We start from the raw sequence: 17,081 nt of genomic DNA, 5'->3' as shown, positions 1-17,081 counted from the left end.
TTTGGATCCTCTGTTCCCCCTCTCTCTCTGCCCCTCCCCTGCTCATGCTTTCTCTTTCTTAAGAGTAAACATTTAAAAGAAGAAAAATAGCCAAAACATCAAACTGGGAAGACCCAGTATACATAGGTTTAATTTTCAGCATTAATGGTCTCTGTGCAGCTTCTACTGGTGTCCTTATCTTCCAGTTTATTGTTTGCCAGGGTCCATGGCCGGCAGTGCTTGCTTCCAAGGCTAGGCTGAGCACACATGTACACGTGGATCGTCAGCAGTGGGGAGAGCCATACGTCCCTGATCAGGTTGGTTGAGGACTCACGAATATACAAAGCCGATTCAAGTATAAAGGGCAGTATCTTCAGGCATTGGCCTTTTGGGAACACAGTGTCCCTAAGACCATTTTATTACTTACAGCCTCTTTAGTGGAACCATAACTTGCTAGTAGTTACTAGTCATAGAAAGAGCAAACCAGCATTAAATCAGTCTATGCATCAGTAAACCCTCTGGAAAAACCCATTTCACCCCATTTGTGGGGTTGACTTATTATAGTCTACTTATTAGCTTTAGCTTAGCTACAGGCCAGGAATAAGAAAAAGTGGTTATGAGGACGAGTTACATTTGGCGATCTAGATCACTTTAGCACTTGAACCCTATGAGAAACATGTGATTAGGACAAGAACATCTTCCTTCCCCAAACACCCTGGCAATAAAGAAGCCAGAGAGCCTCCCGTAGGTCTCTTGACGCTGCCTTGTAGGACCAAGTCTCACTCGGTCTGGCACATTTTACCTATAAGCAGACTTTCTGTATCTGGGTGTCATCTCAGGTGATGATGTGAGGTGTTTGTGAGGAAGAGCAGACTTTTCTCTTCCCACTTTTTTGTAATAGTACACGAACTAGTTACATCTGAGACTAAAAGGGGGTTTCCCTCTGAATAGCGTGATGCTGGTCTCAGGGAGCCAGAAGTGAAGACCTGGGGAGATTAGGTCCATTGGAAATCTTGCAAACCAGGAAAACCAAGACACCAGAAGTGAAATGAAAAAGAACAAAAAAAGGTCACTATTTTGTCTCAAATCCTGAGGGAGTCTGAATAGATTTGTTAGAAGGCTGGTAATTTAAAACCAAATGTAGCATGGCAGTCAACAAGGACTTCACTGCAGGGTCTGTCCAGGGACAGCAAATCTTTCTTCCTTGGTAGCCTCTAGCTTCCCATGGTTAGACTACATGAAAGAGACGTTGGTATAAGGATTCACACAAAGACAGAGATAAGCACCGTAGAGCTGCCACAAAGCATAGATTTTTAAAAAAATATTCTGAAGCCTCAGAAGATAGGAAACAGCAACAGCAAACTGCTCTTGAGAGAGAGAGAGATGGAAGAGAGAGAGAGACACACACAGACATCAGGTCCCATATTAGCCTCCAATTACCTGGTATTTTATTTTTAATGCCTAGGCAGGGATTGAGAAACACATACACTGGACAAAATGTGTTGTTGGTCGTCTTCATCCAGAAATGAGAGGGACTCTGCTCAGGAACCTCTCCTGCAGTTGTGGCTCTCCTCAGAAGGTGATTTTGGGTTTGACCATGTCCTCTGCTAGCCCACTTTGGTGAGGAATGGAGTTGAGAGTCTGGAGAGGAAGGGGAGAGCACACATCCCAGTCCTAGACAGGCTGAGTTCTTCTGAAGGTGCCTGCAGGCTGAGAACTTAGCTGTGGGACCCAGTTTTCACTTTTGGAGGGATCCCAGTGGCCTCAACTAAGAAGCAGGTGCGTAGGTAGGAGAGAATGCCGTGGATTTGCTCTTGCCATTAATTCCAGGGCAGTAGCGGGGAGCTCAGGTTTTCTGCTTCAGAGAAGTCTGGATGAGCGCCCCAAGGGGTTATAGCACCATGAGGAGGCTCAACCCTTTGCAGTTGCCACATAACTGTGATTCCTTGGTGAGATGATGGATCCCCCCAGTGAGGGGCCCAAGTGTGCAACTGTAAACAGGGTCCCAGGCTCCAGAGGGAAAGCTGAGGCTGCAGTGCTGCCTCATTAGATGGGGACACACTTTGTGGAGGAAAGCAACTAGAGACCTGGGCTGAATGCAGCAGTCAACTCAGAGTAGAGGGTGGTGGGTCCCAAGAATAGAGATTAAAATTCACACCAGGAGAGGCCTCCAGAATCAACCTGCTGAGGATCCAAGGAGAATTCATGGTGGTTTCCATGGTTACCAGGGAGGCAAGAATCCCTTTGAGGGTCTGAGGCAGTTGGAATGGAGGAAGGGGCTCTCCCCTTTCCTTTTTCTCAAGTAGCCAGTAACATCCATGCTAGAAGGCACTGGCTGGGCAGCACCAGAAAATAGAGAGTTAAGGGCTCACCTGCCTGATCAAGTTGGCATTAAAAGTCTGAGCCTTGCCATGGGACTGGAGCTAAGGACAGGGTTCAGAAGAGGCCTCGGTCCAAAGAAGGCCCATCTGGTCTTCCCTTCCTTCCAAGTGAGAACACCCAGCTCTGGGGTGTCCTCATTCTGCACAGCAGAGACCTTAAGGCAGTGATTTCAGCACCATCCTTGCACAAACATCCTCTTCCCACCACAGAATTGCATATTTTACAGCTGAGTTGGTTGGGGATCTTCACAGCTCATGGACTTAGCAGCAAAAGCAATAATAGTCTCCATTACAGAGGACCCTGTCATCCCTGGGAGCTACCAGGTGAATGCAGAAGCTTTCTTGGGGAGCAACTCGAACCATCTTCTGGACCTAAATGGAAATATCCCGATGTGAAGAGTCAGATGCATGTATCCCTTGGTTGGGTAGGACAGGATGGTCCAGGTTCGTATGCCTATAGGTCCTGATAAGGTCTTGTGCTACTTAGGAATCTGAAGAACAAATGCTTGGGCCCAGGCTGATCACAGATCTTTGATCTGCAGAACCCTAAGACTTTGTCCTCACCAGGCACTTCAGCCTGGATCTGGTCCCACGGGGTCTTCCAGAAATGGCAGGAAGAGAACTTGCCCACTTGAGATAAAGCAAGATTCTGCAGTCCTTCAGGGTCCATCTTAACTGATCCCAGATCTTCTGCCCCCCATGTATGGGACGTCTAGTCAAAGGCTTCTTTCTAGCCGGCAACTTGGGTTTTGGCTACATTTCTTAGATGATCCTGAGGGTCTAGATAAGAAGATGGGCATTGAATGGAGGTTAAGATTTCTAGACTGTGAACATAAGGGCTCAAGTCTCGTCATTTTTTTTTTTTAAACCTAGTGACTGACAGACAGTGGGTACTCAATAAGTGTTTGTTGAATGAAGGCGTACAGACTGCCAGACCTCTGGGGCGACTTCTGCTATAAAGGTGGATCCCTCTGGAAGGCAGAACTTTGCCACCAAATCAAACTCCTTGAGCCTTCTATTCTGATTGGGAGTATGTCCTACGGATGTCCAGTCTCTTATAAGTGAATATTTACTTCTCAGAAACAAATAGTAAAGGCCAGCTAGGGATTTTGGATTTAGTTGAGCAGAGTGGCTGCTGTCAGAATGGGGTAGTGAGGAGCCAAACAGGCCACGACACAAACGAATATTTCTAGTGTCCTGGTTTTCTTCCCAGTCCAGTGAGAAGCTCAGAGTAGATCTTCCATCCACATGGGGTGATACATTTTTAAGTCAGAAGCTGGCAGCTGAGCATTCAGGCAAAATGTGTGCTTTCTCAAAAGGGAAGTCAAGGTTCTTCTACTACTTCTGTCTGAGCTGATGCTTCATGTCTCCTACAAGTCCCAAGGATGCTAGAGATAGTGGTGTGGCAGGTGTCTAGCTAGGGCCAGTTAGATGGCAATCGGATTCTCCAGAGAAAACCCGCTTGGCAAAGCCAAACTAGGCTCAGGAAGAGCAATCCAAGCATTTGGTGGACATTACAGGAAATGGGGGCGGGGGGAGAGGGAGGGGATAAAAAAGAAAGAAAGAAAGAGAGAAAAGGAAAATAAATAGGCACAGGGGAGGAGGGAAAAAAAGAAACAAAACAAAAAGCGAAAATAAAAAATTAAAAAAGTAGGGTTTATTGACTGTCATGCATGTTAAATTAGAGGGTGCCAGACGGGGCTAGCAGTCTTTCTCTGAAGGCTGGAATGTTATTTTTGTGGTGTGGCAACCATCTTGTCATCCTCCCTGACGTCATCCAGGGACGGGCAGCACTCTCTCTACCTTGGCAACTGTTTCCTCTCTCTCCAGCTTCATCTTTCCTTTTTTTTTTTCTTTTTAAATATCTTTTACAGATTGATTTAAACAGTTTTTAAACCACATGCTTCTTTTTCTGGGCTCCAGCCAGATCTCTGGGGGAAGAGTTAGTGGCAGTGGTGACAGAGGTGACAGAGGAAGGGTCTGCGAGAAATTCCACCTCCCGCAGATCTCCCTGCTCAGGGCTGTCTCTCTTGGAGCTGTTCACGAGAATCCTTTAGGAACTGCTGCAGTTTTTTCTGATGTCTTCTGAACCCCTCCCCAGAAAGCCTAGGAGTTTCTAATTGAGACAAGAAATCAAGGAAAAAGACCCAGAATCATCTTTTCCCCAAAGTCATGAGAGGAGGCCAGTAAATGTATCTAAGGGACACAAGTTTCCAAACTCCACCCCACCAGTCCTTCCTAGGAAGTTCTCGAAGGTGCAGCACCAAGAACCTGCCCTCTTCCTTCACCTCCTCCTCCCCCTCCTGTTCTCCTCTTGGGCCGGAGAGCCAGTGCTCTGGAAGAAGAGAGGGGAGAGGAGGAGAGAACGTCACTGCTGCCAGCCTTTCTGCTGTCCGGGGTGACAGGGACTGTGGGGCCCTCAAAGTGTGGCCTGGAGGTTGGGGTCCAGGATGGTTTCTCGATCTGGAGACTCAATGTAATTGGCAGCTTCTTGAAGCTTCAGCAGCATGGCCATCTGAAAAGGGCAAAAGGATGGATTAATGAGAGTTGGGACTGAGGGTCCCACCCCCAGAAGGGAAACCTTAAAACAATTTAGATCCTGGGTGGGATCCTTGGTTTGTAAGTGATTGAGAGCCCAGAGAGTGTACATGTGGCTCATGAAAAAGCAGCAATGAGGGGACACCTGGGTGGCTTCATCAGTTGAGAATCTGACTCTTGGTTTCGGCTCAGGTCTCACGATCTCAGCTTTGTGAGATGGAGCCCTGCATCGGGCTCTGCACTCAAGGCATGGAACCTGCTTGAGTTTCTCTCTCTCCCTCTCTCTCTGTCCTTCCCTTGCACCCACTCTCTCTCTCAAAATAAATAAGCTTAAAAAAACCCCAAAAAGCAAAGAAAGAAAAAGCAGCAATGATTACTTAAGCCCTATCTGTAAGGTGATGTCCAAACAGTAGAGAGCCCCTCTGTCTCCAGGGCGCTCACAATCTAGGAAAGGACAGAAGGCCTGCACACACTGGCTTACACTGGGAGGGATATGCAAAGTGGCCCTAAGAACGTCTGTGTCTGTCAACTTCTTCCAATATACACTAACTGCACACACTTAGTGTTATTGTAAGCCAGTTTCCCCCTGGCTCATATACCGTAGTGCGTCATGTCAAGTCTAAACTCTTCAGTTCCTCCTTCCTTCTTTCCTCCACTAGTTCCTCAAGACTGTGACCCTCCATTTCAGCTAAGTGCGCCTGGCAGGTTCTCTATCTGCTCTCCACCCTTGTATTTACATGATCACTAACAGTCTTCCAGTTTAATGGCTTTTTAAAATGCCAATAACTGCATGTTTAACGAAGTCAAAATTGAAATGCAAGTGTATTATGTGAAAGAATTTCTTACTTGCAAGGTCACAGAAGTTGTGCACGTTGAACTTTAATTCACATTGCTAAGTTATCCTCTAAAATGGCTTTGCTGATGAACGCTCCCACCAGCTGAGTAGGAAGTGATTCCATACACACTATTTTGCAGTGTGAAATGATTATCTCCTTACTTTGATGTGCATTCCCACAATTATTAGAGAGGTTATGGATTTTTATTAGCGATTTGCACTTCCTCTAGTCAAATCCCTATTCATATCTTTTGTCCATTCTTCTATTTGGAAATTTAAAAAAATTAAAAAAAAATATTTTTTAATGCTTATTTAATTTTGAGAGAGAGTGATAGAGCAGGAGTGGGGGAGGAGCAGAGAGAGAGAGACACACAGAATCCGAAGCAGGCTCCAGGCTCTGAGCTGTCAGCACAGAGCCCAATGCAGGGCTTGAACCCATGAACCCTGAGATCATGACCTGAGCCTAAGTTGGGCACTTAACTGACCGAAGCTACCCAGGCGCCCTGGAAAGTTTTATATATATTCTAGATACCAATCCTCTTGTTGGTTATAAGTCTTGCAAATATTTGCCCCTAGTTGGTCACTTGTCTCAGACTACTTTTTACAGGGGCTCATGAAATCCACTGAGCTGAGGCGGTCCTCGGGATAGTACCAGAGAACAGGGGGAGAGGTAGAGACAGAGTGCGTCCTACTACTCTCTTCTTTGGTTGTTAGTCCTACCTGGGGTCTGCCTGAGATTCAGGTCTTTACTAGACTACATCTTACCAGCATGCATTATTATTTAGCTGAAGCTAGGCTGCAGGCATACGATCTTTATAACCCAGGATTCTGACAGTTGAGCTCCTCACTGACCTCCTCCTAGTCCTAGCCTTGCCGATAACCTTCAGCTTCCATCAGGGTACGCATGCAGAGTTCAATTCCATAATACTCTTACTTTTACCTTAGAATGGCTTCTACTCACCAGAGGGTCCGAGTCCAGAGAACTTGGGGTGCTATCTTTGACTGTCCTATCCTCAGGGGGTGAGGCAATGCTATGAGGGCCCACGGTAGGCGGAGGCAGGTGGTACAGCTTCGATTGGTCTTGTTGGGCTGATGGCCAGGGAAGAGTGTCCCGGACCCACTCCACGGGGTCCTCCCAAGCGGCTTTCTGTCCGTGGACCTGGAGAGAAGGGAAATGTGATTACTGGCAGAGGAATCCACAGGTAGAGTCTTGCTCATGCTGTCTCCTGATGGTCATATGTACTTCCTCAAATGGAAAGCCTTCGAGGCTCTGATCCCCCGTGGAATTTTCTTGAAGTTTCCAAATAAAGGAAGTAAGTTGGTATAAGCTAGTAAAATCATTTTGGAGGATAATTTGGCAGACTGTGTTAAACACGTAACATGTACCCATCTTATGACCTCATAATTTTACTTCTTAAGTAAGAAATTCTTCCACATTAGTAACCATATCTTTTTCTAAAATTCTCAACATTTTTAATTCAAAAAAAATTTTTTAAATATTTATTTATTTTTGAGAGACAGAGATAGACAGACAGAGAGCATAAGTGGGGGAGACACAGAATCTGAAGCAAGCTCCAGGCTCTGAGCTGTCAGCACAGAGCCCAACGCTGGACTGGAACTGTGAAATCATGACCTGAGCTGAAGTTGGATACTCAGCTGACTGAGCCACTCGGGAGCCCCTAGATATCATATCTTTACAAAAAAATATGGACTTTGCGGCACCTGGGTGGTTCAGTCAGCTGAGCGTCTGACTTTGGGTCAGGTCATGATCTTGAAGTTATATGAGTTTGGATCCCATGTTGGGCTCTGTGCTGAAGACTCAGAGTCTAGAGCCTACTTAATGCAAAATTAAGTGAAATAATGATTTCTGGCATCGATCTGATAGTGTCTCTAGAAATTTATCATCTAATTAGGGGATACCTATTACTATAATAAATTACATTTATCTTTATTTTTTATTACTTTGTTTGGGATCTGAAGCAGGCTCTATATCCTGACAGCAGAGAGCCTGATATGGGGCTTGAATCCAAGAACCATAAGATCATGACCTGAGCAGAAATCAGATGCTTAACCAACTGAGCCACTCAGATGCCCCAATAAGAAATTACTTTTATGGAAAATACATGGCCAAAAGGGTCCAGACATGGCATTATAGTTCACTAGGACTGGAACAGACTTTAGTGATCATTATGTCCTACTTCACAGGTAAAAAACTGGGGAGGTTTTAATAAAATGACCTCTTCCTTTTGCATTCTTATTTGCATCCTTCTTATTCTAACTTCTAAAAATCTTTTCACATATTTCATGTCTTCAAAACAACCCAGGGATTTAGGCAGGACAGATTTAGAATATCCTTTCTTCTATATAAGGATGTTAAAGAAGGTTATGGAACTGGGCCAAAGTAACATGATATTAGCAGTTAGTGATAGGGTTTTACTGAATTCTTAGCTTGGTGATTTCTCTATTTGCTCTGATCCTCTTTTTAAAAAATATTCATTTGTTTTTGAGAGAGTATGAGTGGGGGAGGGGCCGAGAGAGAGAGGGGGACAGAGGATCTGAAGCAGAGTCTGCACTGACAGCACTGAGCCTGATGTGGGGGTCGAACTCACAAAACGTGAGATCATGGCCTGAGCTGAAGTTGGACGCTCAATGGACTAAGCCACCCAGGTGTGCCTGCTCTGACCTTTTAAGAGAGAGGTCTGATTTTGGCATAGAGCCAGAAGGCCCAGGACTGGACAGGCCACAGAGACGGTGGTCCTATAGCCATTTACTAAATGGTGGCTGGAGACAGGGCCTTACTCTAGCTAGGAGTAGGAAGAGAACCTTCCTAATCTTAGTAGCCTCAGGTCTAACACTGAAGAGAGATTTCTGCTTTGTTGGGTAGGATAGCCTGACCTTGCGGATTGAGTAGATCCAGAGGGTAGGACTCACCTTGATCCCATCCTTCGCTCCTTCCTGTAGGTAGGGAATGATAGAATTGTTCCACAGGTCAATGAACCAGGTCCGGAAGTCTTCAATGCCAATGGGACAGGACAGAAAGAAGCAAGGGCCTAGGGAAAAGGAAGAGACCTTTAAGATGACTGAATACTCAGCTCTCCCCAGTCATCTTCCTCTTTTACTCCTTAATCCCAGGCAGAGGGATCTGATAACCAAAGCAGTAAAAAAAAAAAAAAAGTATTTTTATTTTTTTTAAGTTTATTTATTTAGAGAGAGAACACGAGCAAGTGGGGGAGGGGCAGAGAGAGAGGGTGAGAGAGAATCCCAAGCAGGCTCTGTGCTTAAGCCCGATGCGGGGCTCAATTCCACAAACCATGAGATCATGATCTGAACTGAAACCAAGATGGACACTCAAGACGGACTGACCCACCCAGGCACCCTGGGAATAAAAAAAAATTTAGAGTTGGGCTGTCCTGAGATTGTTGTCAAGACCAGTGGGAGTGGCTGCCTGGCTGGCAGCCTCAGAAACATGCTTCTTTACAAGGTAGAGGTAAGGTGAGGGAGTGACGGGAACTTTTTCAATTCCCTCCTTCTAAGTACTTTCCTTCCTTTTCCCCGTTTATTGTGGGAAAAATGAAGGAGCGGGCTTTCTCCTGGTTGAAGTGATTTACCCCAATCGTAGTGCTAACTGTAAGGGGAATGCTAGTTAAGTAATTAAGTGAACTTGGGTCTGAAGCCACGAGGCTTGCCACTCCCTTATATGCTGAAGACTCCAGAAAGAAAGGGGAACATCCCACCGGGTGGCAAAGTCGGAAAGGAAAGCCACCTTCTAACCCCAAGGGGGAAGCTGAACCCCAGTACCGATGAGGAAGTCTGAGGTGCTGTGCTTCTCAAGGAAGGTGTGGAGATGATACCACAGCTTGGGTACCCAGTCGAGCACCCGAAGCAACTCTTCCTTGTTGGCATTGATGTCACTGTCCGACTCTACCAGCTTCCTCCTCAGGTAACGAACCAGGAAGCCATTGGCTGGCTCCACGTTGTTGGAGAAGGTCAGCATCCTGCAGCCAGGAATTGGGAGAATGGGGTCAGGGTGGCAATGCAGACACTGTTGGTATTCATCCACTGCCAGTCCATCCCTCCTCCTACTTGCCTCCCCCTGACGCTCATTGGGTTTCTTCTCAAGTAATAGTGGGGTCAACTAAACTCAGGGCAGTAGCACTGGGCAGAGCTGATCCTCAAATCGGTGACCCTCTTCAGATAATCATCTGAGCTCACTGATCGGGATGATGGGGTTTGTGGGCAGAGAACCCAAATTTCAGCATCCCAGCTTCAGCCCTAAGTGTTGTAGTTCTTTCCTCTTCTCGAGAGGTCTCCTCCACCCCACCACCTACATGGCAAATATACCTAATCTTTCTTCCCAGCCTAGAGACTCTGCCTAATTCTCTTTCCTTCTGCTATTGACTGCCCCTCTGGCTGAATCCTGGGATTTTAACTAGTTTATAGAATCTTATGGAGGTTTGGAAAGTTCATCCAGGGCCACAGTTCTTACCTGAAGCTCAAGTGCAAACCATGATTGGGTGTCATTTTTACAGGCTGATTGGTGGTACCTATAATATAAGGACTGTGGGAAGAAGGAGGAAAAAGGTTTAGTTAGACTTGTTTTAACCCTTGCTTTCTGCTATTTACACCCAATGGAAAGCTCGCAGGCTGGACTGACCAGGCTCTCCTCCCACTGTGGGGGGTTTGGTCCTGAGTCCAGCTTACCATTTGTGATACTTGCAGGTGAGAGCCCCATTGACCAGCTCACTGATGGAGCCTGCTTCACTCAGGTCATCCAATAGGATCACAAGGGGGACATCCCCAATTCCTGTCTCCCGGTCTATCTGGTTGGCCAGGTTGGAGAGATACAGTTGCAGATCCTGAGATAAAAGAAGGAAGTGGGTCAGCGCTCAGGAGTAGAGAGCAGTAGGATCAAGCTTGGGAGGAAGGCTTCTGGAGAAGCTATGCTAGTTCTGGATTTCCCTGGAGGCTTTGGTTCCTGTTGGATGCATTTTAACATTCGATTGTAGAAGCAGCCGACTATGGACTGAGAAACAGTGGTCCCAAAGGCTCAAAGGGAACCATCTTAAGAAGTGGCTCCTAAATCCCGAAGGGTGGGCATCATATTCTCAATCCTACGTGGTTTTTCACTGGGTTGGTACCACGAACCACTCCGATGGACATGTCTCCCCCTGCTGGAGAGAGCCAGGGTTTGAAGCAACTCCAGAGTATTGGGCTGTGCCCAAGAGACATCTGGATTAGGCAACGAGCTGCACAATGTAGAACATTTAATTCTGAGTGCTTCTCCCCCCAGAAGACCTAAAGTCTAAGTAAAATGGAAAAGAAATACTGAAAAGAAAGGTAGACGGAAGAAAATAAAAGAAGAGATGGGAATTTCAGGGTTGGCAGAAAGTGAGGTGGATTTGAGGAAGTAGTTTAGTCCAGGATCAGCAAAAAGGAAAGGAGTATAACAGAGGCCAGGGGAAGAATGGGGAAAGAAGGGAATGGAAAAGTCTGGAAAGAAACTGGGGGCAGAGGAGGGACTAGGAAAGAGGATGCAATGAGGTGGGAAAGAAAAGGAGAACTGAAGGGGGAGGATTCAGGCAGAGGGGAGGAAAGGGAAGAGAGGTGGTGGGAAAAGAGGGGGTGGGGAAGGGTGTGGGCAAGGCTTTGGGGAAACAGAGGCCCAAGCAAAGGCTGGTGGGTGGGTCAGGAGGTAGCCACCTTGCAAGACTGTTGGTGCATGTTGAAGGTGCTGACGATGCCCTCGGTGACCTCGCGGCCAGAGCGCTCCACCAAGTACTCAGCCAGCCGGTTGGTCAGGTACGTCTTGCCTGTCCCGCTGGGGCCGGAGAGGACGAGGCGCCGGTGCTTGAGCAGGAGGCTGATGTAGTGCTGCATCATCGGCTTGGGGACCAGGGTCTCAAACACCAGGCTGTCGACGCACTTCTCCTTCAGACCTGAACCCCCCGCCCCAGAGAGCATAAGCCATGACCAGGGTCCTGAGGGCAGCAAGGGCGCCTGACAACATCTTTCTTCAGAGCCCATTGAAAGAACTCAGAGCCACCTGTCCCCGTGGTTCCACAGGAATCCCCTAACCCCTGGCTTTGAAAATGTACATATTTTTAGGGCCATATTCTAAGCTAAAGGTGTGGGGAGGGGGGAGTGAGAAACCCAGGCTTTCTAGGAATTTCTCTAGGAATGAAAATGGCCCTGGGAATAAACGTTAAGATTGCATCTTTCTCATCTTTTTATTTTTTTAATGTTTATTTATTTTTGAGAGAGAGAGACCGGGTGTGAGTGAAGGAGGGGCAGAGAGAGGGAGACACAGAATGTGAAGCAGGCTCCAGGCTCTGAGCTAGCTGCCAGCACAGAGCCCGACGGAGGGCTTGAACCCATGAACTGTGAGATCGTGACCTGAGCCGAAGTGGAATGCTTAACTGACCAAGCCACCCAGGTGTCCCTTGCTCATCTTTTTAATATCTCTTGTTACTTAAGTATGATGACCAGTACATTGTAGCTCCTCGGTAAATTTTTGCTGAATAAACGCATGATGGACTGTCTGATGTTCCCCTCCCTCCTTCACCCCGTATCGCTGCACCCCAGGAGACAAAGACTCACCTTTGAGGGAGACTGATATGTTGTTGACGCCCCGGCGGCAGGCAGGCATCTCTGGGGGCTCTGCATCCAATACTCGCTTCACATGGCTGATGCTATAGCCATGGATGGACTCGGTGCTCAGTCCCAAACTAGAGGCTGGGTCCATCTTAGAAATATAGTCCTGACAAAAAAGAAAAGGAGAAAAAAAAGAATAGAGAGAACATCAAGATGATACAAACATGGACGGAGAAGCCACAAAATTTAGAGGGAACGGAAGTAGATGGAGAAAGGGAACAACATATGTATTTCCTGGTTAGCATTTCTCTATAAAGCATCAAAGGTCCCCAAGATCCCAATGCCTGGATGGCTCGACAGCCCATGAGAAGATGAACCACCTTTGTGAGTACATGTATCCCTTTACCTTGAACACTTGGAAAACAGCTTCATCCAGCATCTTCCAGTCAACTTTTCCACTGACCTTGCTACATCCCAGGAAGAATTCCTGTTGCTTCAAGTCCTATACAACCAAGGTAGAAGTGTGTGAGTCTCAGTGCAGATCACTCCAAGAAAGGGAGGGGTCATAAAAGGCATTAGCAGTGGGGGGCTCTGGTTTTGGGGGTATTCAGAGACCGGATTTTCTTGGATAAAATTAATAGTGTCACCAGGCCTCCTTGAAGTTCCTTACCCCTTTGATGATGTGCTGGGGCGGCATCCTCACCACCACCCGAAGGGTCACTTCCTCCTTTGGACCACAAGTGCTGATGCCATCCATGGGTGACAGGTCTGTAGATGGCGAAAAGAACTATTGGCTTTAGGGGGCACCCACAGGCTTTCCTAAACTTTCCAGTCATCTTCTTTTCCAAATAAGTATTTCCTACAAAGAGGAAACTGAAGCCCAAGGTTGAAGGACTAGGGGCACCTGGGTGGCTCAGTCGGTTAAGCATCTGACTTTGGCTCAGGTCATGATCTCATGGTTTGTGAGTTTGAGCCCCACGTTGGGCTCTGTGTTGACAGCTCAGAGCTTGGAGCCTGCTTCAGATTCTGTCTCCCTCTCTCTCTGTCCCTCCCCCGCTTACACTTGGTCTCTCTCTCCCTCTCAAAAATAAACATTAAAAAAAAATTTTTTTTAAAGGTTGAAGGACTATAACAACTCTTCGTGTCTCATGACACTGGCATCTACTTGGTTTAGGCATCGTTACCTCCGTGACTTAAGAAAGGTGTCAGTGCAAGTGGAATGGTGTCACAGTAAACCCCTTTTTTTCTTTACACCTTTAAAGGTCCTTCTCCCAAACAGGTACCTGTGTCTGTGAGACTTGGGCTGAAGGAATGTGTGAGGGCGAGGCCCAGGGAGCGGCGAGGGGATGATAAAGCAGATGATCCAGGGACCTGCCCTGGCGTGGAGCCTGATGAGGGGCCTGGGGCTACCTTCAGCCGGTCATTCTCCGCTTTCAGCAGGTCCACCTCCAACTGTGGCAGGGACAGACAGGGGAGGATCGCAGAGTTGGACAGATCTCAAGCCTTGGTCTTCCCTTTCCTTAGCTCTCTGCCCAGACACCGACCTGCATGTTGTGCATCGTCTCCCGAAGTTGGTCCAGCTGATGGGCAGAGTTGAGGGCTTCCAAGCGGATGTCTGTGAGCTTCATCTCTTTCTCCCACAGCTCAGAGCGCAGTTCTGATACCTCCTTCTTCTCTGGCTCTTCCTCCTCATTGCCATGGAAGAGCCTAGTGTGGGGGGCCGGGTGAGCAGGGCCCCTGTAAGAAAGTGAGAGTGAAGCTACGTCACGTGGGGAAGCTCTAGCGTTACTAGGGGACACTGGGACTCTTGGCTGGTAGTCTCGGTTCCTCCTGCCCAGACAGCATCAGTAGTGGGAGAGAAGGTCCATCTCGAGCCTCATGTGCCCCAGGAGAGATCTACAGTGCGGTATTGTCCAGGGACAAACAATGGGCGTAACTGCCAACTCTGGCCAGCAGCTTACACGAGTACCGGACGGGGTGGTGGGCAGAAAGCACTTACTCAGTGACATCAGTGCCTACAGAGGAGGAGTTGGAGGACTTGATGGAGGGTGAAGCAGTCTCTGTGGAGCCGTGCTGTAGTTTGGGGGATGAGGGGGCAGAGGAGTCAGGGGTGGCAATCTCCTCAATATCAGAGTATGAGGAAGCTGACTTGGGTCCCTTTTTTATGCTGAAGGCTTTGTTGAAGGAACTTCGAAGCTAGAAAAAAGCAGATCCAGGTAGAGAGATGTCAGGGCTCCACTCCGGAGACTGGGTGAGGGTTGGTGTGGGATTTCTGAGACAGGGAGCTGCACAGGCAAGATGATTTGCTTGCTATAATCAAGCCTCCCTCTTAAGGCTTCACTCGATCCATGGAATATGGACAGAAGAGTTGCCTAGAAATTAGGGCTGAGAGAAAGTGGAATGTTCTGGTTCACCGTTGTTGTAGGCTATAGGAACTTCTTGGGTCTGCTCTTTCCCATGGGGGAACTGTGCCCCTGAGGAGGACAGAGAGAAGCCCCCAGAGGTCATATGGTGGCCAATCTCTCAATGATCCAATCCCACCTTCTCCAGCAGGCCAATTGCTGCTCGGTCTAGAGCCGTGCTCACTTTGGGTCTCAGGATCCACCTTGACCAGGGCTCATCAGATTAGAATCCATGTACCTATTAACCGGAGACTGGCAATATGATTCTGTGGAAATCATCAGAAGGGAGTGGTATCAAGTTTCTTTCAGTGTCTCTTGTGCTTAGCACATCCCAGAATGAATGAAACAGACACAAGTGCTTTCTACTATTTCCACTCCAATGTCCTAGAATAAGGAATATTTCCCAGCATTTCCTCCAAATACTGGGGATACTATAATTGGACCAAAGTTTTTTTTGACCTTCGGCATGTTGATGAGCTTGGGTGTTAGGGCTGTGAGCTAGAGATGCAAACCAGGGTCTGTCCCACCCAGTCACATGCATCCATATAGCATGCACACACACACAGGGACACGGATATGGAATGGTAGCAAGAGACAGAGAGTAAAGGAGGGGTCGAAGGCTGTAGGGGACAAAAGCAAATCAGATCTTTGGGACAGTGAGAGAAAAGAAAGGGAAATTTGAGGCTACTCTTTCATAGCGTCTCTTGTGGAACATAGGAAGGCTGTCAGGTGAGTGATGGGTGGAACTGACAGTGGTGTGTGCTGTGTATCTACCAGGTAGGGCGTGAAGGACCAATCTGGCTGTGATGGGGATATGAGAGAGACAGAGAGAGAGAGAGAGAGTATATGTGAAGGGGATACAACATCATTGAGTAGTCAAGGCTCAAGAATCCCATAAGGTTCAATTCTCTGCAGAGATGAGGAACCGAGGCTGAAAAGTTGACTTGTTTGCAATTGCAGAATTGAAGGAAAGCCTGGGACCAGAACTCAGCCTTCCTAATTTTCAACCCAATAGTCTTCTGTACATTGCTGTATCTATGGGAAGCTATGTGTGTGTGAGAGAGAGAAGAGAGACAGTGTGTGTATGTGTGCATATGTGTGCAGAAAGAGATCCCGTGACCACAATCTGCCTGGAGTACATGCCCTGTAAGATCACTAAGACCCTAAGTAAGAAAGAGTCGTGCTCTCTAGGCTGTTCAGGGCCCCCAGAGCCCAACTGCCAACTGCTGGCAGATGTTGATTAGTGTTAGATGGTGAAGGATTCTCTGAGTTCAGGAAACAATGGATCAATCAAGCAAAACAAAACAGACTCTTTTCTTTTTTCAGTAGCCTTCATGACCAGTGTGGAGCCTGACACAGGGCTTGAACTCATGACCCTGCAATCAAGGGTTGGACGCTTAACCGACTGAGCCACCCAGGCACCCCCAAACAGACTCTTTACTGAGGGGCGTCTCAGTTCTTCCTATGTGGATGTGCACTGCAGAAATGCAGGGCTTCTCAAATTTCATGATGGCATCATTGATTTAAGGGGCATCTCCATGGACATGGACTAGGACCAGGACAACACATTCTGGGAAATGCTAACCTAAAGAATCAAGTTTAAATAATTACCTTGGTGTTTCAGACCCTTCCTATCTGTGCCTCATTGTACTCCATGCTCTAGCTGCACTGGTTTTAATCCCTGCCCCACGGTCCCCCTTTTGATTAGACAGTGTGTAGAAGGCCTCTCAACACACTCTCCTATCACAGTCACATCTCAGTTGAACTTCTACCTCCTTTGCGGTGTTTCCTCTGCCTTCTGTAATTAGTTTAATCTATGAGCTCCTTTAGCACTCCGTGACTGAATTAAGCATTTTGGCACCACTGGATTGTTATCAATTTATATGTACAATTTCGGTCTTTGTCTCCCCAGCAATTCTGCAGGCTCCTTGACGGTTCAGATTACAGACTCCACTTTTCACATCTTTTGTAACACTTGGCACCATGTTAGGATAGGGTTAGTGGACCTCAGATGTCTGGTTTGCAATGGAAATTCTGGGTTTGCCTTCTGCTTGTCTGAGAAACTATACCATAACCCCTGAAAGGTCTCTGGAAACTCCACGGGTGCTCAGAGGGCTTCAGGTTTGCGGGTGCCCTGGACTGAATCCTAACCCCTCCTACCTCTGGTTCATCTCCCTATAGAACTAAATCTCCAGGTGAGACCCACACTGAACTGGCCCCTGGAAACGGTGGTCAAGATAATGTGCATCCAGTGATGCCCTTCCATGTTGGGTTTCCAGGGTTTCGAGGAACAAAAAAAAAAATCAGAAAACTCATTTTCTGGATAGGAGGACTTCAAATGGACTGCTTTTATAA

General features: G+C 47.3%; 1 protein-coding gene across 1 annotated transcript in view; it reads right to left on the bottom strand.

The window, feature by feature from the left end:
- Positions 1-98: 98 nt before the first annotated feature.
- Positions 99-17,081, bottom strand: part of NAV1 (neuron navigator 1) — a 179,536-nt gene continuing 162,553 nt past the window's right edge. Inside the window, exons 20-32 of the mRNA XM_029935451.1 lie at positions 14,324-14,520; positions 13,869-14,061; positions 13,608-13,776; positions 12,995-13,092; positions 12,731-12,826; positions 12,331-12,490; positions 11,434-11,669; positions 10,435-10,589; positions 10,220-10,291; positions 9,532-9,728; positions 8,665-8,783; positions 6,695-6,892; positions 99-4,875 (exon numbers count right to left, since the gene is read on the bottom strand). Of these exons, the coding sequence (XP_029791311.1) occupies positions 4,780-4,875; positions 6,695-6,892; positions 8,665-8,783; positions 9,532-9,728; positions 10,220-10,291; positions 10,435-10,589; positions 11,434-11,669; positions 12,331-12,490; positions 12,731-12,826; positions 12,995-13,092; positions 13,608-13,776; positions 13,869-14,061; positions 14,324-14,520 (1,986 nt within the window). The 3' untranslated portion in view covers positions 99-4,779. The remainder of the gene's footprint in view (positions 4,876-6,694; positions 6,893-8,664; positions 8,784-9,531; positions 9,729-10,219; positions 10,292-10,434; positions 10,590-11,433; positions 11,670-12,330; positions 12,491-12,730; positions 12,827-12,994; positions 13,093-13,607; positions 13,777-13,868; positions 14,062-14,323; positions 14,521-17,081) is intronic.

This window comes from Suricata suricatta, chromosome 3, assembly GCF_006229205.1.
Source record: "Suricata suricatta isolate VVHF042 chromosome 3, meerkat_22Aug2017_6uvM2_HiC, whole genome shotgun sequence".
Classification (NCBI taxonomy): domain Eukaryota; kingdom Metazoa; phylum Chordata; class Mammalia; order Carnivora; family Herpestidae; genus Suricata; species Suricata suricatta.
Note: the sequence above shows the minus strand (reverse complement) of the source record. Positions and strands in the feature narration are given on the sequence as shown.